Source organism: Adiantum capillus-veneris, chromosome 28, assembly GCF_014529385.1.
Source record: "Adiantum capillus-veneris isolate H3 chromosome 28, ASM1452938v2, whole genome shotgun sequence".
Classification (NCBI taxonomy): domain Eukaryota; kingdom Viridiplantae; phylum Streptophyta; class Polypodiopsida; order Polypodiales; family Pteridaceae; genus Adiantum; species Adiantum capillus-veneris.
In genome coordinates, this window is record NC_140958.1 from 113,152,396 (window position 1) to 113,176,788 (window position 24,393).

The 24,393-nt window shown below is 43.2% G+C and overlaps 1 protein-coding gene across 1 annotated transcript in view; it reads left to right on the forward strand.

Annotated features, from left to right (window-relative positions):
- The window catches only part of LOC147421117 (uncharacterized), a 58,728-nt gene extending 45,596 nt beyond the window's left edge, over positions 1 to 13,132 (forward strand). Inside the window, exons 2-6 of the mRNA XM_086504942.1 lie at positions 11,318 to 11,524; positions 11,634 to 11,680; positions 11,802 to 11,846; positions 12,009 to 12,094; positions 12,304 to 13,132. Coding sequence (XP_086361068.1) covers positions 11,318 to 11,524; positions 11,634 to 11,680; positions 11,802 to 11,846; positions 12,009 to 12,094; positions 12,304 to 12,704 — 786 coding nt within the window. The 3' untranslated portion in view covers positions 12,705 to 13,132. The remainder of the gene's footprint in view (positions 1 to 11,317; positions 11,525 to 11,633; positions 11,681 to 11,801; positions 11,847 to 12,008; positions 12,095 to 12,303) is intronic.
- Positions 13,133 to 24,393: the final 11,261 nt, after the last annotated feature.

Genomic DNA, 24,393 nt, shown 5'->3' on the forward strand with positions numbered 1-24,393 from the left:
AGTGATTGGGCATGCACGGTCTACGAATAGACTCACATAAAGTGTCAGATCACTTCTAATCTAGACTGACTTGACTGAACTGAACCCTGATCATGCTGTAGCTTGTCCACGGACCCATAGGGTTGGATGTGTCACGTGACATCCCCTCCATTTCAAAGTGAGGTATTGATACCGAATTGTATGGCGTCGAGGGAGATCGCCAATAACATCCGGAATCCTGGAAGGGACTCTTCACCGGCCCACTCTGATGTGTGGGTCGTGCGGTACTTGAACTTCATAAAGGTCTGCAACGCTTGCTTCTTTGGGCCGTGCCGAAAGCGACAAAGTCTTTTGTGGCTCCTTCGATGCTTCAACGTCGTCTAGAGTCGTGCTTCCTTCTTCTTCAAGAATCTCCATGGCTGAAAATTCCTGAAACCATTTCCAACACAAAACCATGAACATACCCATTCCATGTAAAGTGAAGGGGAAAAATCTTATCTTCGCTAAAGGCTGTGTATGCAATGTCGATGAACATAGAGACGGAATGACAACCCGTTCATCAAACACATGCAAACAATGAGATCGAATCTTTCGCTTATGATCTATAGCAATCAACTGTGGCAATTCACAACGGAAATGCCCATGCTTGGTGCTCACACTTTCATGTGCTCGTTCGGAAATTGTGTCATGCCAAGGAAGAGACACGGAATGTGACTTCCTTACATACATACTTTTCAGCTTTTCGTGAAAAATCCGCATAAATTCGCGCTCATCCATGAGAGAAACGTACTCAACATACAATATGTCATGCCTAGGAAAAGGGATGATGCTGACTAAAATACACAAAACGATCACGAATGAAACATTCGAACAATGCGTGCGCATTAATCATGCGAACACATAATACTTCCCGTGAGGGTTCTTTGGACCTAGGCTCGAGAGCCAAGATCGATTCTTCTTGAATGATCGAATCGTCCTGTGGGGGTTCTTTGGACCTCGACTCGAAAGCCAACATCGGTTCTTCGTGATTGATCGAATCTACAACGAGGTTAGCTTCGCTAGAAAAAGCATCCACTAATACATCATCCTTGTGAACAATCACGTCATCTTCATGCAAATCATCAGGCTTGCGAGAAATCACATCTTGATTATGCAAATCATCATGCTTGTCATTGTCATCTAGATCATTATGCAAATCCTTGGCATCCAAATCATCATGCTTATCATTGTCATTCAAATCATCATGCAAATCTTTGTCAATCAAATCATCATCATGCTTCACACAATCATGCAAATCCTGTGTGTCATGCTTTGGAGAAGAAGAGACTGAGAGAGTCCCCGTCTCCTGAATCTCTTGCATCTGTGCCTGAACTTGAGAAAAGAGTCGCAACATCTCTTGCATTATTGCTTTGTTCTTGCGATCAAATCTTGCTTGACTTTCTTTTTCTGCCAAATCGTACTTACGTTCTATGGCTGCCATGTCTTCTTCGTAGTCACGATCTATGGCGGCCATTTTTTCTTCATAGGCCTTTCTTTCTGCTTCTCTTTCTTGTCCAACTCCTCCATAGGAGTTAGCGCAATCCTTGATGTAGATGAAAAAGGGGGAGGGTCGGAAAAACCTCTTGGTGGGGAATATTCTTCTTCGCCTCTCTCATGCTCATCACCTCCAAGCGAAGTATCCATTCCGCTTCGAGTAATGACCATTCTGAAGTCGTGGGTTCTTGTGGGTTCTGAAGTTCACGAGGAACTTGGGTTCTTGCGGGTCTTGGGTTCTTAAGTTCACGAGGAACTTGGGTTCTTGAGGGTCTTGAGGTTTTCTTTCGCTTGCAAACCGTGTTTGAGACGGATCTTCTCTTCACCCGAGTTCTACTCTTTTCCGCGGGCGCACCCCTTGGCGGCCTTGCGCTCACACCAAGGTTGCTTTTCCCCACCTCACGTTGATTGGCCGGCCGCTAAGTGCACAGTCCGCTCTCAATGAGTGAAAAGAGACACAAGGGGAGGCTGGACAAGCCCTTCTTTCTTGGGATTCTTGTCACTCTTCAAACAACACGATTAGGAATCGACACGCCCAAGCGAACTTGGGTTCGTGCGACCGCAACAAGCAAAAAAAATTCTTGTGGTTCTTTCCTTGAGTGATACAGAACACTGCCAAAGCTCTGATACCAATGTTAGGTGCAGCGGAATGATCGTTTGCGCTTTGCTCAAGATGAGTGCTCGGAACTGTGCTCAAGGGTTCCTTTTACTCTTATGGAAGGGAGAGCCTTCCGTTCTTAATGAGAGAATGCTATGATCACAAACAAAGTGAATGGACACTGTGTGTGCAAGTGTATGAGACTGAGAGATAGAGAGAGAAGAGAAATACGACACCAGATACGTTGTAAAACCCTCCTCCGAAGGCCCCACTCTCGTCGGCGAGAGTGGTCTACTTATGATTGCACAATCTGGTACAAATGGTATGCATGAGACTGATGCAAGTCTAGGCTATGTCGACGATGACGACGGTGATGACGAAGTCGACCTAATAGCTTAAATCTGCAATCTTTCTACTGCTGTCCAAAAACGCTATGGGTTGAAATCTGCAAATCTTGTATCTGTTGAATTCTGACTCTATGTCGATGACGATGTCGATGGCGACGATGCAACGACGACGCACTGAAAACGCAAATGCTTAAATCTGCGTTTTCCGGGCTGAAACCGTAAACCTTGCGGAAACTGACCGTGCGGCGAGGAACTCCTGCGGGAAGGTGAGATCTGCGAGGTTCGGGGCTTGATCTGCGAAGTATAACTGCTGAAAACTGAAAATGCTGGTCCTAGGGCTGATTCTGTCGCGATAGATCTGCAAAACGCTGAGGTTGCTGGCAAATGCAAAAACGCTAGGGCTGAAAATGGGTTTTCTGTCGCCGTGGTTCTGCAAATGCAAAAATGCTAGGCTGCTCTGCTGTGGTCTTGTCGCCAGGGATCTGCAAGGGCAAAACGTTGGCTGATCTGTGGTGTCTTGTCCAAATACGCTAGGCTTTGCTGGGGAGCAAAAACGCTAGGAGTCCTTGGGGTCCTGCTGAGAAGGTGCCTGTTCAGCATGTGCTCCTGCTGCCTCTTCTGCCATTTAGTGCTAACTTGGGTTTGTTTATATATTTTCTTAGCAAAATTGCCCTACCTACTTTTGTTGGAAAGTCACTTAAAAATAATAAGTGAAAAATACAAAAAATAGGGAAAATAGGCTAAATGCAGTGGAAAATTCGCCTGATGGAATTTGATGGATTGTGATGGGAATACTGAGGATCATGTTGTGTGCAACCAGAGGATATGCATCTATGCTAAGTGATCGGGCATGCACGGTCTACGAATAGACTCACAAAAAGTGCCAGATCACTTCTAATCTAGACTGACTTGACTGAACTGAACCCTGATCATGCTGTAGCTTGTCCACGGACACATAGGGTTGGATATGTCATGTGATAGACGGATCTTGGAGAATGTGCATTGACTATAGAGCTCTCAACAAAATCACCATCAAGAACAAATTTCCGATTCCTAGGGTCGATGATATTCTAGACCAACTACGGGAATCCTCTTGTTTCAGCAGGATCGATTTGAAGAGCGGATATCATTCGATCCGAATCGCGCCGGGAGATGACTACAAGGGACGACCTTCGGTTTATTCGAGTTTTGGTGATGCCTTTTGGGCTTACCAATGCTCCAGCGACCTTTAACCGAATGATGGACATGATTTTTAGAGAGTCTTTCAGGCATTGCGGGATCACAAGTTGGTGATCGATGTAAAACACCAGAGATACACTTTTTGGGACACATCGTCTGAGCAGCAGGAGTGCAGATGGAGCCGGCCAAGATAGAGACTTTCCGTGGTTGGCCCGATTTGAAGAATGTCCATGAAGTTAGAAGCTTCTTGGGCTTATGTTCTTACTACCGGCGGTTCATTAGAAAGTTTGCAGAGGTTGCTTCCCCTTTGCATATCTTGACACCAGAAAGGAGTCCCTTTCTCGTGGGGACCCACAGAGGTGACTTCCTTTCAGACATTGAAAGAGAAATTGACTACAGGACCAGTTTTGACTTTGCTGGATTGCAGAAGTCATTCGAAGTATATTGTGATGCTTGTGGTCGTAGTCTGGGTGCGGTCTTAATGCAAGAAGGCCATGTCATTGCCTACGAGAGCCGATTGTTCTCAAGGCCGGAATTGACAGCACAGATATATGAGAAAGAGCTTTTGGCGGTTATCCATGCTCTTACTCAGTGGCGACATTACCTACTCAGAGCCGATTTTACGGTCTTCACAGATCATCAGAGTTTACGCTACTTCTTGTCACAGAAGCAGCTATCGGAAAAGCAGACGCGGTGGGCAAACATCTTGTCACAGTTTCACTTCTAGATTGTCCATGTGTAGGGACATAAGAATTTGGTGGCAAATGCTTTGTCCCGGAAGCAGTCGGTTCTGGCTATTTCCGCGATACACCATAGAAGCTTTGAGGATATGGTCGATCAGTATGCCACAAATACAGATTTTGCAGATATTTTCACTCGGATACAGGATGGGGAGGTAGTAGCGGGATACTCCATTCGGGATGGCTACTTGATGAAGAAAATGATGTTGTGCGTTACATAGCCGTTGAGGGAAAGGTTTTAACCGAATGCCACTGTCCACCATTTACGGGTCACCACGGCATTGCTTCGTTTGGCTGAGACTCAAGAATGACGTGGACGATTTTGTACGCAGTTGCTTGGTATTGCAGAAGGTCAAGTTTGACAGGCATAAAGCACAGGGATTGTTACGGCCTTTACCCATACCCACCCGCCCCTGGGAAAGTATTGCAATGGACCTGGGAAAGTATTGCAATGGATTTCATTTTTGATCTCCCAAGAACACAATGGGCACGATGGTATCTAGACTGTTATTGACAGATTTAGCAAGCAAGCTCATTTCATTTCAGTGAATAAAACAGTCAAGCCGGATCACTTAGCGAGACTGTTTGTGGCCCAGATCTTCAGATTACATGGCATGCCTGAGACAATTGTCTCCAACAGAGACCCCAGATTCACGAGTTTGTTTTGGAAGGCTATTTGGGAGAACATTGGCACGCGGTTGCAGTTCTCGTCATCTTTCCATCCGCAGACAGATGGGCAATCGGAAATTGCAAATTCAGTCGTGCTGGATTTATTGAAGTCTTATATCTCGGATCAGAAGACTCAATGGGAAAAGTATTTGCCCTTGGCGGAATTTGCCTACAATAACACGATTCACTCTTCGACTGGAAAGGCGCCATTTGCGATTATTGAAGGTGCTACGAAGGTTTCACCCTTTCTAAGCACGAAAGATAAGATTTTTGAAGCTGACGAGTACACACGGGACTTAGACACGGCTTTTGCCAAGGTCCGGGAGGCTTTGCAAAAATCTCAAGAAAGACACAGAAAAGCAACAGATCAAAATCGTCGCGACTTGAAATTAAAGGAGAACGATTGGGTGCTCTTACGTTTTGAGAAGGCACGCCTGAGAAAGAAAAAGAGAAAGGAGTGGCTTTTTCCAAAGCTTAGCATGAGATACTATGGACCTTTCCAGATTCCCGAAAAGATAAATGATGTCTCCTTTAGACTGAAGCTGCCTGATACTTGGAGGATTCACAATGCTTTTCATGTGAGTCTCCTAAAGCCTTTTAAAGGCGATGTGCCCGATGATGGGGAGCCTGATGAGCAACCCGAAGTGGAGGGAAACGATCGTTCCAGAACAGATTTTGGCACATAAAGATAGAAAGGTAAAAGGTAAAATGATAAGGCGGTTCTAACTATCCCGCATTGGATGCGAAGTGGATGGAGGAGGACCTCGCAGATACTCCTTAGATTGTGAACCTTTACCTTGAAGCATTTGGTTTACATAGTCTATTCCAAATAGAATCCCGAACTCAGCTTGGGCGGAATTTGGTGCAGCGAGTATCCCGATTTTTGATATTGAAGTCACTGATGTCTCTTTTGAGTTTGAGGGATATTGTGAGCTGACAGTATTTTGTTGTATGACTTTATGAACTGGAATTCGCGATAATATGATACTGATTTGTGCTTGACTTGTCTAAGTGCAAGAACTGATAGGCGAAATGACTGCAACATTTCGGTGTGAAAGATCTCGATAGACATGGTTGCAATAAGGATTAGTTAATCGGGCATTTATGAGGTCCCGAATGGATCTAGATGCAATTGCTAAATAAGTTGCCGATTAATCATGGTCTGAGATCTGAATAAGTTTTGAATGTGATTTGTCATGTGATGTCAAGTGACGTCATGTGATGTGACTATCGATTGGTACATGTGCTAGATGTGTATTCCTAGTGCGTCGGTACTAACAGTCAGTGTCTGCTAAGACAGTTTATGGCTTTCGTCTGTTTTGTAGGCGTAATCGAGGGCGATCACAATGCTTTCAAGAGGGGGGTATGTCACAAAGTGGTGACGTGGCTGCACACACCCTCCCCGGCTGGCAGCACCTAGAATTCACGTTGCAAGTGTTGACGTGGCAGTGTATGGCAGACCCGGATTTTGCGGCCCCATTTCCGCTAACAGGCTGACGTGGCTGAGCGTACGGAATTCCGTGATTTACGGGTAGCTGTACGAAGATTTGCTTTACGCAAGGGAAATTGACAGCTTTTGGAATAGTTGCTTTATTTTAAGATGTTTTTAGAATTGGAAGCTTTTGATTTTGAAGCTTTTGGGGCTTTGCTTTTAGCATCCCTTGTAACCTTTTTAATGAACCCAAGGGGGCTCCCTTTGCAGAGCATCTGGACGCAGAGTCCAAGAGCGAGCACCCGCGGGAGTTGTACTTTGCTCAAAGATTAATATAAAAAGAAATACCGAAAGGGGCGCTAGTCTTTGGGGCCAATACCTCTTGGCACGGAAATTGTGAATTTGTGAACTGTTTTGAAGTGAATCTCTGCTGTGTCGCGGTAGAATCTTAACTTGGAGCGTCAAAGTTTGTTACAGACTGTTTCCCTGAAGGCTTACTAGGTGAGTTACCTCTTGCACGTCCGAAAGATTATGATTTGATCTTGGTAGAACACCACCAAACCGGCCACCTTACCGAGTTAGCCGAGCCCAAAATGAAGAAATAATGAACCAGAATAGATTCCCCATTCCGAGGATCGATGATAAACTTGAGAGACTTCAGGGTTCTACTTGCTTTAACTGAATTTATCCAAAGAGTGGTTATCATCAGATCCGAATTGCTCCTAGAAAATGAGCCTTGAGCTGGTCTTGGAAGTAGACCAACTGAAGAGAGGGTTGATACTCAGCCAACTGTGACTCTGCCAAGCCTGATACCAATTAATGGCATCACCCGTAGATACATGGCAGCAGTCAAAACTATTGCTGGTTTTCTTGTTAGTCGCAAAGTAAGCATTAGATTGATGCAACCAAGAATGAATCATAGAAGCATCCATCTTACCATCATACTTATTGAACGTCAACTTCTCAGCGATTGGATTGTTGGAGTCGGTCTCTACCTGTGCTACGTGAACTCTCGCTGGCCTCCTTGAGTGGCTCGCTCTTGGGGGAGAGTACCTATAAGATGTTACGTGCACCTGTCTCTGTGTGCCACGTGGACATGCTTCATCGACTTCCAGAGCCAGTTTTCCCCTTCTTCCTAGATAGGGATGTCTAGAATCCTAGGAGGATTAGTACGTGCAATTCGCAGGACCTGCATGTTTGGACAAGTCCATTAATTTAGGTTTTCCAGTTTTGGAACCCTCTTGCATAAATGGTTTGTACATGCGTTTTGATAGATGTTATTACACTATGGTGGGCATCTGGCACGACGAGCATGTATTCCTAGGCTAGAGGAATCCGACGTGCCAGATCGCGTGTCTATCGGATTCCCGGTTGGGCGGATGTGTGACAATTGCACCCAGATCTGGACCCCCTTGGACCTATTTTTAATAAATCATTTTTATGATTTTATTTGTTGGGGAAATTGGTGAACAACTGCCCTACCTGAACCGTAATAAGTCTATCCCATGCAAGGAGGGCCTATAAAGGAAGGCATCTGCGGGAACAGCGCTCAGTTCAGCCAGCGTTTGCAGCAAGGGGCAGCCAGTGTTTTGAGTAGTGGAGCAGCGTTTTCAGCAGCCAATTCAGCCAGCCAGCGTTTTTCAGACTCTCAGCCTGGCGTTTTCATTTGCAGCAGATCAGCCCTGCGTTTTTCAGTTTTCAGCCCATCCCTCGCCGGGTGTGCAAGAGATCCGCATCGGTTCCCGTTGACAGATGCGGTCCGGTACTTCGGCAACAAATTGAGCCCTCCCCTCGGCAATTCCCTCGCCGAAGTTGAGTGCTCCATCAATGTCCATCATGATTCATCGGTTTCGTCGAGATCTGCGTTTCAGCCCTTCATTCCTCTCACATCGGGTGCGCATCTCAGCCCCAAATCTTCCCCTTGGTGGCCATCGGCAATCCCACATTGAGACGGATCCAAAGGTGGATCAGATAAACCTGGAGGTGCCTCATCCTAAGGAGTTACAGCGATGGTTTGTCGTCATTGAGTCGGTAGAGTCTGCATTGAGGTATTGCATTGTGTATACATTCCATTTACGCAATCTAAAGCAAATACCCATTGGCAACGGTGTGGGGGGCCCTTGAGAGGGTTGGTTGAGACCCCATCGGGTGTCCTTCTCTTCTTCTCCCTCTTTCTCTCTCCCTCTACACATCTCTATTGCATTCTCTCAACCCCTCTCTCCAGGGGAAAGTAAAAGGAACATTCATTCAAGCACAAAGCATTCACTAACGCAAGGAAAGAAGGAAAGGATTTTGTGGAAGTGTAAAACTAGATCTTCACCATTTCAATTCCGCTGCACCTGACATAGGATCAACTCTTTTATGCGCTGGTCCCTCTGCGCCTCTCGCTCGAATTCCATAGTCGCTTGCTTTTCTTTGGCCGCTATGCGTTGAGCTTCGTGTGCTTGCCCACGCTCAAGCTCCATAGCTGCCCTCCGTTCTTCACGGTCTGTCCATGGCGGCCGGCCGAGCCTCTTGCTGTAGTATCATTTTCCATCATAGACTTGACCAAATGCTCCATAGGGCTTAGTGCAATTTGTGGCGTAGATGCGGATGGGGGAGGATTAGGGAACAATCCTCTTGGTGTAGCGACTTCTTCTCCTCCAACTCCACCCTCATCACCTTCACGCAAAGTATCCATTCCGCTTCTGGTGCTAGACCATAACCTTGCTATAAGGTGCAGCGGAAGTGAATGTTGATAGTGCTCAGGATGAGTGCTCTGAACTGTGCTCAAGGGTTTCTTTTACTTACGGAAGGGAAAGCCTTCCGTTCTTCTAAAGAGAGAGAGTTCAGGTGCAATGATCACAAACAAAGTGAATGCTACTGTGAATGAAAGTGTTGAGAATGAGAGAGAGAGAAAAGAATACGACACCAAACGGTTCTCAAACCCCCTCCAAGGGCCCCCTTGTTTATGTTATAGATTGCACAAATCTGGTACAATGGTCTAGATGCTATGGTACTTGATGATGACAATGTTGACGACGACGATGGAGACTATGACGATGACGATGATGTCGTCGTCGTCAAGTCCGGGATCTGCGGCAATGGAGACGAAGGTGTCGTCGTCAAGTAAGGGATCTGCGATGACGATGACGAAGGTGTCGTCGTCAAGACAGGGACTGTGATGACGATGACGAAGGTGCCGTCGTCAAGATAGGGATCTGCGATGACGATGACGATGACGATGACGATGACGAAGGTGTCGTCGTCAAGATAGGGACTACGACGACGACGACGACGACGATGGTGTCGACGACGACGGGGTCAAGGTTGAAAAGTGAAAACGCTAGATGCTCTGCTGGGGATTTGCTATTGTGGCGGTACTGCGGCCTGGATCTTCAACTATTTCGTCGGACTAGGACTGAAATGCAAAAACGCTGGCTGATCTGGCTGAAATCCGAAAACGCCAGGCTGATCTGCTGAAATCTGAAAACACTAGGATGATCTTGGTCTTGACGGGGAAATTGGCGAGGATCTGCAACCGGGTGGGAGCGGGTTCTCGCGAGGCTAAGGGCTGAAAACTGAAACCGTTGGTAGAGCTGGCTGAATCTGCAAACGCTAGGCTGATTTGCTGAGAAAACGTTGGGGCAAGCTGTCTGGTTGCACTTTGCACTTGTGCATTGAGCCTGTCTTATGTTTTCTGCTTCTACTGAGTGCCCATTGGGTTTCTTTTATAATACCTTAGCAATTTGCTCTACCTACTTTTCCAACAAAAGTCACTTATTAATTAATAAATAAGTGAAAAATGTGTACTTTGGCAAAAGGGTTCTATGCTCTGGAAAATGCTCATGATGGATACTGAATGTCATGCTAATGATCCTGCTGTGTGCAATCAGAGGGTATGCAACTATTCTAAGTGCCTGGACATGCACGGCCCGCGCACAGGCTCACAATGGTGCCATAATACTTTCTAGGCTAGCCTGAACCCTAGAACTGGGATAGCTTGTCCACACCCACTATTGGGCACTGACGACGTTAGTGGGGATGTCGTGGTATTTAGTCATTACTATGCATGATGGAGCTGATGGTTATATTGTCTTGTGGGTGACTACCATGGGTCTATACCTTTCACTTTCCTTCAAGGGTGAATCTGGGCTTATCTTGGATTCATCTAGGTATATAGCTTGTCCACATGCACATAGGCGTCAACACGTGTACAAATCATTTATGCAAAGAAGGTTCTGATCGACTCAAACCTAATATAAACTACTTGTCTAGAATGTGAACATGCTCACAAAATTGTCAGTACAAAATCCCCTAGGCTCTTCTGGCTCTGGAAGTAGGTTTAGCATGTCCACATGGCACACATAGCCAGTGTGCATGTGACACTTGGTCATCACCCTCTTGTCTCCTCTCCTTCGAGTACCTCCGCTGCCTATTCTCAAATTTGGGAGATGTAATGTCTACAGGAGCCCATTTGGTCTTGTGAGCAAGGCTGGGCCTTTCAAGTTTTCCTAGAACATGACGATCTTCATTGTATAAGGCAGGCGTCTATAAGGCAGTGGAGACTATGTCCAAGATCATAAAATGCATGACATATCTTTTGTGCAGTAATGGATGTGCCACCAATTGCAATGCACCTTTGAAAAACAAATAAAACTTTATTCTTATTTCTGACCCAGATCTGCAAACTACACTGCCAAACATGCTCACATATAAACCTCAAATTCAGTATATTTTTTAGATATTTTTGTAAATGAAATGTCATTATCTCCACATTCTTGTTTCTAGACGAATCTCCATCTCATGTGGGGGTGGTTTTTGAAAACAAATTGGTTGACAAGGATGCTTTGTTTTACAGGGAAGGCATGTCATGGTCTTGGCAAATTTGAAACCTCGTAACATGAGAGGAGTAAAATCAAATGGCATGCTACTGGCAGCCTCAGATGAGTCCCATGAAAATGTAGAGCTCTTGGTTCCATCAGAGGGGTCTGTTACAGGAGACAGGGCTTGGTTTGGTGCGGAGGCTGATAAGCAGTCTCAAAAAGACGCAGCCACTCCAAATCAGGTAGGTAAAAGGCTTAAGTTTAATTGATTTGAGTTGGCTATAGTGAAGGCTATAGTGAAGAATGATGCTATTTGAATCTCTGCTATAAAGTGTTTATTTGTGAATTCAGTTACAAAAAAAAAAGGTTTGGGAGGGCATACAACCTAAGTTAAAAACGTCCGAGGAATGTGTTGTGACCTTCCAAGGAAAACCTATGCGAACAGCCACGGGATTGGTGACATCAAAGTCTCTCAAGGGAGCTAATGTTGGTTGAGTCTGGACATTAATGTTGGTTTAGTTCAGACATTTTTGTAGCAGAGCCAGGGGAGTTCGCAGTGCATTTGTAAGTTCAGCTTACACAACGGGTTATGTATCAAGGATACCACTCTTAAGATCCTTTACATCATAATGCTTTTTTAGACATTGTGAAGTTGCGGCGAAGTTTCTTCATTATAAATGTCCACTTCTATATTTCTTTATTATTTATGGGTGCTTTTCCCTGCAGAAATTTACTCATTAAAATCCTTCTGTATCAACAAGTCACAGTAGGCATTGCCATTTTGTTTGTAGCAGCTGCTGTTAAGCTGGCAGGTGACATCAATCTAATCTTGAATGTGAATGTATGTGTACATGATGGCTTTCAATTCTTTTAGCGAAAGGATCTTTGAGACTGCAGTGGAAGCATCTTGTATTGTATTTTAAAGCAAGTTGGTGCATTGAAGAGGTAATTACATTCTTGGCTTTCCCAAGTTACTCATTCAATCACGTCAGTGTTTGTCTTTGTTGTTGAGTTGGGCTAGATTTGGAGTCGGAAACAATGAGGCTGGATATCATGGCTCCTCAAAGCGACCTCAATGATTCCCAGAGAATACTGAGGCTAGACATCATTGCGTCACAAATCGACCCCAATGCTTCTCAAAGAACAACGAGGCTAGACATCATGGCGGCGCAAAGCGACCCCAATCAGGTTGGGCTAATTATGCAGGTCATGGAAATGCCAAATTCAATCACTCAGAACAAGAGTGAAAAAAAAAGAAGCGGAAACTTTTGTCTCTGTTTAGAGACCATGAGGTGGAAACATGTCTTTGTTTTTTACGCTAATGAAAAATGTTTTGAGACTATGGTTGGGCTTAGAGGCCTTCTAGCTTTGATGTTGCCTTCACGTTGTTTACAGGCTTGTGACATAGCCTACATTTGCTAAATATGCTGGTAGTGCTTTAGTTTTTAAACAAAAATACAAGGCAGGGTAGCTCAGTTGGTTGGGCCTTTTTCCAAGGTTGAGGGTTCAAGGTTCATGGGCTGCGCTCGAGGGGTGGTTTGTGGGTGTAATGTGTACAAGGCTACATCAGTGAGAGCAGAGTATGCGGGTAGGAGTAGCTCCAGCCCACGGCAACATGCTGAACATGCTGCCTGCGTGGGCCAGCCTGTTCCCATCAAGTAGAACATGCTGCTTGCATGGCCCTGTCCCCATATGCCATCGGAGGTGCTGCTGTGCGTGTGGCTTTTACCTTAAAATTGAGGAAACATTATGTAGCTATACAATGAATCAATTCACTTCTTCAAGTGGGTTGAAGAAACTACGGATTTGAAATGTGCTGTTCTTTTAGATTAGTCAAATAATTTTTGTAAGTTGCTTTGGATACACAATCTTGAATCACACCAGAGTATGGGAAGACTTCAATCCTAACTAAAATTGTTCAGGGCTACACACTTAGGCAAATAAAGACACTTCATAATCGACACTAGCCATTAAGACCATAAACATTTTCTGCACGTAACAGGCAGTCATTGTTGTGCCACTTTGTGTGCATAGAGGGAAATTGACAAAAAGAACTCAATAGTTAATGGTTTTTGTGAAATTGCAAGGTTTGGATTGGTATGTATGTCAAAAATTGTGCTTGATTTTGGTTTGCTCAAGCTTAAGGCAAGGACAGATCAATCATGTATGACATGTACAACGGTTGTGGCATTTTGTTTGAATTGGAAATCTTTGAAGATTTGCCAAGACAGGCACACAATGAGTTGAAATGGTTAGCCACTTCCTTGAAGTTTTTCTACATTTGAAAGGCAGCCAATGCAACCACAAACTCTATATCAATGCAAGTGAAAAGAGCCTTGCAAACAATTGACTGTTGCCTTAAATTGTTTTCCTTCTATATAGATTCCTCATAACCAACAAGAGAGTGCCACCAAAAAAATTAAAATGAACTGGATCTTCTTCTTTGCGCCTTTGTGACAAAAATTGTTAATTATGAATGTAGCTTCATAATAATTCTTCTCCATGATCTTGGTAGAATTGGAAAAAATTTGTAGAAAGCCACCAAATTGATGGATATCTTCAGTTGAAAATAACTAATATGAAATAGTTATAATGTTGTCGGATAATACCTTTCTTAGGTCGATATAGCTATAGCAAATCTTTTTAGTCAAATAAAGATATAAACATAAGTTTGAATCTCCAAAATTGCAATAGAAACTTACTAAGGCTTTTCTCTTGCAAATATATGTAAGCTTTTAATTTAAACATTGGTCCAATGTTTTGTCCGACTCAAAAGATGTTCTTTTCCACAATAGAAAATCTTCCCATTAAAAATTCACCTCAAGGGCACAAACCCTAAGGTATTACATCAAACTAATACAATAGAGAATCAACCATAAACGGTATCACCAAAAGATAGAAGTCCTAAGGCAATCTAAATTACAAGATTGCCTCAAATCAAGGCTAGGAATGGGCATTAAGCCTAAACCACCGTCTAAGCTTAGAGGTTTTCAAAGCCCTCTCCTCAATAGACTTCTTAGCAATTTCTACCAAAGAAGAGAAATGTCGCCTGTAAGTTGAATCAATGCCTTCAAAACTGTTGGTGATGTCAAAATTAGCGCCTTGAGGATCAGGTGGTGGGTCATGCAGAGGTGTAGAAGAGAAACAGGAACTGTGTCTATACACAAGCTTTGAAGCCTTTGTCCTCTGAGCTCGTTCTTCTTTTCTTCGCTTCCTTCCTCTTGCCTTTTTTTGCTTCAGTTCTTTTCCTTACACTAACACCATTCAACCCCCCATTTGCATGAAGTGCCTCTTGTTCTAATGCATGTTGTCTCTGATCAGAAGATATCCTCCGATGGATACAAACTGTAGCAACATGGCCCTTCCTAAAAAAAAAAAAAGCAATGGGCAGGAAGACCAATGAAGAATACTCTTTGCAAGATTTCTCCCCTAGGAATAGTTAGGAGAGAAATGAATTGTGGAGGATTCTTCATTAAGGTTGGGTAAAGAACCATGCTAATGGAGATTGTGTGATCCTCATCTTTGGGACTCACAATATCATCCACCACAAAGCCCTCTCTTTTCTTCCCTCTTTTTTTTTTCTCTCTAATCATTAAACATAAACATACACTAATCAAGCATTCTCTCTCTCTCTCTCTCTCTCTCTCTCTCTCTCTCTCTCACACACACACACACACACACACACACACACACACACACACACACACACACACACACATTAATCATAAACTAATCATCTTACACTAACCACACTAATCTACACCTCCCTCTCTCTCTCTCTCTCTCTTATCACACATTGCAAGCAAGCAAGCAAGTACACAAATCAAAGCACAAAGAGGAAAACAAAACGATTGCAAAAGAGGAAAAATGCAAGAGGTGAGCATTGCAAACAATGTATGTGGTTGGACACGTGTTTCGAACAATAGGGTAAGGGCAGGGGGTGTGGAATAAACTTCCCTCTTTTTACTCCTCTCCTTGCGGTCGAGCTTTCCCTGATGGTAGAGCTTCCTTCCTTCGTTGTGTCCCGGCTCCAACGAATGCCGGTTGAGAATGGTCCTCCAAAATAGATTTTATGTGTGTGTGTGTGTGTATATGTGAGAGAGAGAGAGAGAGAGAGAGAGAGAGAGAGAGAGAGAGAAGGGGGGGGGGGGGGGGGGCTTGAGAGAAAGAGAGGTATGACGCTATTTTGGCTTGCAAGTGCGATAGGTAGGGAGAGGAAACTGGAGCGAGACATGCCAAAAACACAACATACCTTGCTCTATTTTGTTTTTAAGAGCGCCAAATATTTAGTGCGTATTATCGCGTATATGATCGCACCTATTACCATGCATATTACCTTGAACTGAATCTTTAAGACGTTGTCAAAAGTATTCAATGTAGCACGCTTGTGATTTTCCAACCCCCTCTCGAACCAACAATCCTTTTAGTACGATTTTTATTTTTTTAATCACATCTCTCTTTTCCTACTTATTGCATATTTTTTATTATTGTTTCTTTATTTTGTTCCTTTCTTTCACTATTGAAATTTTAGCTTACACCTTCTCTACTAACTATTTATTTCTTAGAGCACATGTATTTTTTCAAAGATTCTTGAATTTAACTAACTAAATTTCACGCATGTGCAGGACGATTGGGATGATCGTGGTCCTTCGAACGACCTCGAATGCGAGCAGTGGCTCAAGGACAAACTCCCATGTCCTTGCGCCAATTGCAACGGGGCAATCCTTTGCTTGAGGCAAATTTCTTTGGAGCATGTGGAGAATGAGAGGCTTTGGATCTCTCGAAAAAGGGCTCGAATAGATTGGAGCACCATCCCTCTCTTGCTTGAGGATGATCCCCATTGGTCTGTGTTTGGTGGTGGTGCTATGACATGCAAGGCTGAAAGACAACGGTAAGAGCGGGTGAGCAAATGTATAGAGCATGGTGATTGTGGCACTAGCTCTACTTTGGGAGCTCCTCCACACACGTCTCATGGAAACTTCAAATTTGAGGATGAGCACATGTTTGACATGGCTGATGAGTTGTTGGCACATAGAGCCAGCATGTGTGAAGAGTATTGTAGACCATGCACTCAACATGCACAAGCGCCAGAGGAAAGTTTGCTATCAAATGCTCGAACACCTCTTTGTGATGGTGTAAAATACTCAGTGCTCCGAGCATCGTTCAAAGTCCTCAATTTGCAAGCAAAATTTGGCTGAAGCAACGCAAGTGTATATGCACTCTTTGAGTAAGTTCTATTTATGATTTTTATGAATTGCAATGTCTTCTTGGTCTCCCCTTGCATTTGTATTAATTCTCTGCTTCGTTGTAGTTTGATGGACAAAATGCTTTCTAAAGATCACGCATGCCTTTTGATCGTAGACGGGGGAGGTCGTATGTCACTGTACTTGGCATGGAGTATGAGCACATCCATCTATGCATCGACGATTGTAGCAATGAATATGCACATGCTACCTCCTATCCCATGTGTGGAGAACCATGCTACAAGACCAGAGTGAGTGGGGCTCAGCTACCTGCAAGGTATTGAGGCATTTTTTCAGTTATCCTTTGGATTAAAAAATGTTTAAAAGCAAGTCTACGGTGAAGCTTCTCACATGGCATGCCAACCACTGCTCAAATGATGGAATGATGCGTGTCCCTGCCGATTCACCTACATGGAGGCACATTGAGACTCATTGACCAGAGTTTCGGCTAGAGCCTTAACACTTGAGACTTGGGTTGGCAAGTGACGGTGTCAATCCCTTTGGCACCAAGTCCACATCATGGAACACTTGGCTTGTGGTGATCAACAACTACAATATGCCACTATGGGAGACAACTAAGAAGGACAATATAATTCTTTCTTTTCTTGTGCCAAGGAAATTCAAAGTGGTGAATATTGATGTCTACCTTGAGTTTCTTATCAAGGAGTTGAAGGAGTTATGGAAGGGTGTCCTTGTTGTCGATGTTTCACTTCTAAAGGAGAGGAAAGAGACCATCGTGAGGGGTATCCTTCTCTGTGGACTATGCACGACTATCTTGACCTTGGAGATATTTTTGGTATCATATATCCATTCTTTCCTCTCGTTACCATATAAAATTTCAAGCTTTTCTTGATATGAGTGTAGGGTTGTCCACATCTGGCCACAATGCCTATCCTACTTGCATGCCATCATTGGCTGATAGAGTGGCCAGATGCCTTGCATAAGGTAATCTATCCAAACAACCATCGTTTCCTGTCCCAAATTCATAGCAATTACAATGATCCAACCAATGGGAAGACACCCCCTAAAGCGCACAATGGCAGATTTGGGCAAGCATTTGGGAAGAGCACTACAACCGTGATCCACCCCGTCTACTCCACCATAAGGTATGTCAAGATACTCCATATTTTTTGGTAGCTCACACTCTATGGGACCACATTATACGCAAAAGGGAATCTTTGGGAACAAGAGACGATTTGAGGGCCTTGAAACGTCTCACTGCGTCTGTCACTTCACGTCGAGCCTCCAATGGAAAGATCGTGCTTCCTAAATCCCCATGGACTTTGTAATGGAAATTGCTTATGAACTTTTGAGTGTAGAGGAATTAGGAAATTAGAGAAAGCATTTTTGTGAGATTACTTTGAGAGCATAGAGGGTGAACTTAATTGATGGTAGCAACATAAACATAGTACTTAATTGATGGTAGCAACATAAACATAATACATAATTAACTTGGCATACTTTTGCAGGAGAGAGAGAGTTTAGAGAACATGACAACAATTGAGGACCGGATTTATGTGGAGCCGGTCCCCCCTCCAATAGGCATTTGTATTAAATATTCTCTCATTAAGAGAGACTTGGTACCATACAATCTTTGTATTCCTTGTGACCTAGGTGATGCAATGAAGATGGAAAGCTTCATGCATCACGAGAATAATATGACATGAACTTTGTAATAAGCATTAACTATCCCAAGGCTCAGTCCCAAGGCCTCAAACACCTTCGAAGGTGGAGAGAGCTAGCGGGGAATGAGGGTAGGAAAGAGGAAGAAGAAACATATTCATAGGAGAAAGAATTAGTTCCTCACTTATCATCACTCTTCTTGCTAGCATACATAATAGCATAGTAATGAAGATGGATACGCTGGAAAGATTAAGCATTGAAGAATGGCTCTTGGTTGGATTTGCATTCCATAGCCAAGAGTGTTTGTGTAGGCTCTCAACTTCTCTACTAGCTTGAAGAAGGAGATGGAGCTATTGTACTTTGCACTTCACAGAATGAGAGTGTGTGTGAGTGTGTGAGGGAGAGTATACCCCCCAAGCATGCCCCTAGCTTCCTTGGTCGAACCCCCTTGTAGCTCATGCTTGAAGCTCATCGGACCCCTCCAGGCCTAGCCAATCACAAGCAAGAGGCATATCAAGCAAGCATGCTAGTCTTGGGACAAGTGCCCCCCTTTCCCCTTTGAGAGAGAGAGGAATTGATAAATGCAAAAACAATTAATTGAATTAACTAATTTGTCATTGGACCACTTGGGAGGCCAACCAATAGGCTTTAGGCACACCATGAGGGCAACATGAGGAGGAACTTGACAAGTGTCCTAATTGCTTTTTTTGTACCAAGCTTGTCTTGTGTGAGGGTAGTGTGTTCTCTCTCTAGCCCCCTCTTGTAGGGCTCGCCCCCTCCTTGTAGGGATATTTGTTGACTTTTTTAACACCTTACCCTCAAGCACCTTAGTCAACAAGCATAACAAAGCACCTCAATCTTGGGTAGTGTTCCCACAAGCACCTCAAGCTCCGTAGTCGGCAAGCACGACAAGCACCTCAGGCATCTTAGTCAACAAGCACGACAAGCACCTCAAGCTTGGCCCGGGTTTCCACCTCAAGCTCAACCCTAGCTTACCTAAGGTCAAATGACTTCTTAACACTAACCTTTGGAGGTCTTTAATGAAGCTAACCCTAAGGTCTTTTAAGCTCCATTGGATAGCCTTTTTCTTTGACAAACCATCTCTCATTTAGACCCCTTTATCATTGGCCCCGTGGTGAGATAGATCTGTAAGCACATGTCAATATTCTAACCCTTGTTCCCGTTTATTCTCCCACATTAAATGATCAATTTAATATGAGAAAATCATTTGGGTTGGTTAGATATGGTCATCACAAACATGATTCTAAGCATGCGTACTATTTAAAATTTTTGCACAATAAAAAGAGAATTAGTCTTATAAGACAAAAAAATTGGTCATTGAAAAGAAATTTGTACATTTGCTTACTCTAGAGTAGCATTGTAAGCATTGACAAGGTTCATACTATCCTTAAGCTGTATTCCTTGCATCCATCTAGAAGCTTCAAAGGATAACTTTTGAACTTAATAAGATACCTTCGACGGATAATCTTACCATGTCGTAGTACCTTGTCTTCATGCCGAAGGATAGCTTCGGGTTGTAGCACCTCTTCTTGGTATTCAATTTCAGTAGGGTCTTCAATAATTGGTTCACTTGGTGGCTCTCCTTTGTAGGGCTTAAGTAGGCTCACATGATGAAAAGCATTGTGTATGAGCCAATGGTTGGGCAACTTGAGTTGATAAGCCATCTCATTGATTGGATTCAAGATTTGAAAAAGGACCATAGTATCTTTTTGCTAATTTAGCATGATACTTTTGATGGGCCGTAGGATTTTTGCACGTAGTTTGCTTCAATCGAGCCTTAGAAAACTTAAGCAAGACCCAATCATTTTCTTTGAACGTTAAGGCCCTTCTGTGCTTGTCAGCAACAGTTTTTTGCCTTTGTTGAGAGATGGATATAGCCTCCTTAATCTTTTGAAAAAATTCTTGTAGGTCACGACTATACTCATCGACAATAAAGATCTTCCCATGTACTTTAAGTAGCAAGGGACTTTTATGTCTTCCCTTAATGATTTCAAAGGTGCTTTTCCCGTAGAAGTATGTACAATATTACTATACGCATATTCTACAAGAGGTAAGTACTTTTCCCATTGTGAGCGTTGATCTACCTCAATAACATAAGTCTTTAATAGATCGAGTATCGTAAGATTGGCTATCTCAATTTGGCCATCTGTTTGTGGGTGATAGGCCGAAGAGAAATCCAATCTTGTACCTATATTTTCAAAGAGACCTTTCCAAAAATTATTGGTCATTCTAGGATCTCTATCTGACACAATGGATGTTGGAAATGCATGGTTTTTTAAAATATGTGATATGAAGAGAGTTGCCATTTGGTGTGCCTTAATAGTCTTTTTGACAGGAATAAAGTGCGCTTGCTTGCTAAACGTGTCAACTATTGTCCACATTCCCGTATTCCCATGGATAGACTTGAATAATCCAATGATAAAATCCATGGATATACTCTCCCATAGTGAATTTGGGATAGGCAATGGCTGGAGTAATCCAGAATGCTGCCCTCTATCATACTTAGTCTTTTGGCATACTACACATTTTGAAACATACTCTTGTATGCCCACTTTCATGGTAGGCCAATAGAAGTACGTTTCTACTCCTCGAAGAGTAGGCTGAATGCCTGTATGTCCTGCATAGGGAGGAGCGTGGGATTCATACATAACTTTCTCACGAAGTCTATTACTGTGGAGAAGATAACCATCATGCAATGTGAATGGTTTCTCTTTGTTCCCCAAAGCAAGGGCTGACATTATGTCTGTAAAATCAGGGACAATAGCATACTCATCTATCATAGAAGATAGATCATTGTGATTTTGCTATAGACACCGCATTGGCTTTTGGTTGTCGTGCAAGTGTATTGGCCACTTGGTTGTGCTTACCAGCAATGTGAGCAATATGAAAATAAAATTGCGAAAGAAAGTTTGCCCACCTCATTTGTTTGTCGAAAATCTTGGTTTGCGTCATGAAGTACTTGAGACTTTGGTGGTCTGTTCGTAAAATGAATGGAGTCCCCAGTAGATAGTGCTTCCATGTGTCTAAGGCATGTAGAATAGCTAAAATCTCTTTCTTATACATGCCTAAGACGCATTCATTCGTATTGAGCCTTGACTCTCATATGCTATGGCATGCCCTTCTTGAAGCAAGACTGCTCCAAGGCAATCACCACAAGCATCACATTGGACCTCAAACGGCTTTAAGAGATCCGAAAGCATGAGAATAGGCTGGGAGGTAAGCTTCTCTATGATCTTGTTAAAAGAATTTTGCTCCTTAGCAGTCCATCAATACTTAATGTTCTTCTTTGTTAAGTCATGTAATGGTCTTGCTATTTGAGAAAATTTTGCTATGAAGCGTTTATAGTATGCACACATACCAATAAAGCTTCTTAGCTCATGTAGATTCCTTGGGTTAGGCCATGCTTTTATTACCTCTAGCTTCGATGGATCCATACAAATACCATATTGAGAGATAATATGACCTAAATATTGAATCTCTTGAAGGAAAATTTTTCTTTTCTTTTGGTTGAGGAAAAGCTTTCTCTCCCTCAATGCGTAAAAAATCCCTTGGAGATGTTGCTTGTGTTCCTCCAAGGACTTGGAGTAGTTGATGATATCATCAAAGAACACTCCAGTGAATTTGCGATAGGATCTAAAGATTTTCTCCATTCGACGATTGAACGTGGATGGTGCATTAGTCAAGACAAAAGGCATGACTAGATATTTGTAAAGACCAAATGTTGAACAAAACGTGGTCTTTAGGATATCTTCATCTACTATCCTTATTTGATGATAGACACTTTTAAGGTCAATCCTACTGAAGTAGGTAGAGCCTTGTAGCTTATCAAACAGACCTTCTACCCCTGAGGCACGGGAAATTTGTTTTTGATAGTGATATGGTTTAGTGCTCGATAGTCCACACACATACGGTATGTACCATCTTTCTTTTGCACTAAAAGGATTGGAGAATAAAAGGGAGAGGAGCTAGGCCTCACCATCCCTTTGTCTACCAATTCTTGTACTTGCCTTATGATCTCCTCTTGTTGAGCTTGGGAAACTCGATAATAAGGAGGCTTGTTAGGGGGTGAGGTTCCTGGTAGAAGCTCAATTCAACGATGGTCATCATCCCCTCTTTTTGGAGGTAAGTCCATAGGGATATCATTGATGACACATCTTGGAATCCTTTTAGAAAATTAGACACATCTAACTCTTCTTGATTCCTACCATTTACATTTGATGAAACATTCGGATCTTTTAGGGACTCTTTGACAAAAATCATGTATGAATAAACTGAGCTCTTCATTGATTTTATCCAAAGCAGGAGAATTTACAAGTGCTATAGTATGACCAGGCTCACTAGCATCTATGTACATGCTCTTTCCCTTGTAGGTGAAGTAGATTCTCCTTTCAGGGAACTTCATGTTGACAACCATGCGGTTGAACGATGGTGCCCCTAGGATTGCATCCTTATGTTGGAGAGGAGAGATGAAGAATTATTCTTTGTCGACATAGCTTTGGACATGGAGCCTCAACTTCCCAATCAAGGGAGTAACGGAGGCTCGTTGTCCCTTGAAAGCAGTGTCGACCCTTACAACATCTCCCATCTCAAAAGCTTGAATGCCCAACTCTGTTGATATGAAGTTGTGAGTAGAGCCAGGGTCAAACAAGATGACGGCATCATGCTCCCTTATCATTCCCCAAGCATAGGAGATAGGTGAACCTTTGCAATGAGCATCCTCTTTTGGAGCTTCAATGGTGGAAAGCTCTAGAAGTCTCATTGCGAGCATTTCTCTTGGAGCAAGAACGAGAGCCATGTCCTTGCTCCCCACACTTAAAATATTTATGATCCTTGTGAAAAGCTTCAAGCTCTTCAGGAGAGAGTTTATTTATACCTTCGTAAACTCCCTTCTACTTGGACCGATTGTTGTTGTTGCTCTTGTAGGAATTGCCTTGGGAATAATTTTGGGCATTGGTTTTTCCCTTTGCATCATTTTTGTCTTTGTTTTCCATGGGCTTGACATTATTTCTAGACCCTTGTTGGAAATTGATGCGTGAAGAAACCATGGTGTGGTGGATTACTTCGGTGATAGAATTAGGCCGTTGAAAGTTGATGTATTCGGCCATCTCTTCAGATAATCCCGCACAAAACTATTGCTTTTGCTCGACGAAGTCTATCTTTTGGAAGACAATAGCCTTGAGATGTAAGTACCAAAACTTATCCACATATTTGTGAATAGACTCATGGGAGAGAAGCTTTAAATTGCACCATTCAGTAAGCACTTTGTCCTTTGCATCGCTTGCAAGGAATTGCTTCATGATGGAAACTTGTAGAGTTTTCCATGTTCTTGGGGCTTCGCCGTTGCCACGAAAGGAGGAAGGTGAAGAAGAAGGAGAAGAGGGTGACCTCTTTCTTGGCCTTTTATTCCTTTGTTTCCTCTCCTTCCTTTTCAGAGTGACGCGGAGGACTATGGGTTGAACGTTTCCTCTTGGGAGGAGTTGGCGATCGTCTAAACTGCCGTCTTCATGGAGCCACTTATTCAGAGGAAATTAAAGATTCATTACTTTCTTGCTGTATGGATTCCTCCTCTCGTATGGGAGAGAGTCTTCTTTTGGGGGGTCTCTTCAAGAGGCCTCCTAAGCTATCCCTCCTCTTGGGGAGGAAGGGTAATCCCATAAGCGCGAAGTTGTTGAGTAACTTCGGCTTGCAAAGAAGGGTTGCCCATAGCTCACTGCAACCTAGTAACAAGATAATTGACAAACATGGGGGCAACATCATTAGCACCTTCATGTGCAAAATCAAAGTTATTTATGTTCATTCTACTCTCTTGGTTATTGTCATCCATGCTAATTATACTTATGTGTTTACTTAGTGTATTCTTTGGCAATCAAAAACCTTAGTTGCTACTCCTCTTAGCCTTTGAAAATCAGCTCTTGCATAACGTGAACTTTGTAAAAAGAATTAACTATCCCAAGCCTCAGACCCAAGGCCTCAAACACCTTCGAAGGTGGAGAGAGCTAGCGGGAAATGAGGGCAGGGAAGAGGAAGAAGGAAAATTTCATAGGAGAAAGAACTAGTTCCTCACTTATCATCACTCTTCTTGCTAGCATAGTAATGAAGATGGAGAAGATGTCAAGCTTAAGCATTACAGAATGGCTCTTGGTTGGATTTGCATTTCATAGCGAAGAGTGTTGGTGTTGGCTCTCAACTTCTCTACTAGCTTGGAGAAGGAGATGGATATCTTG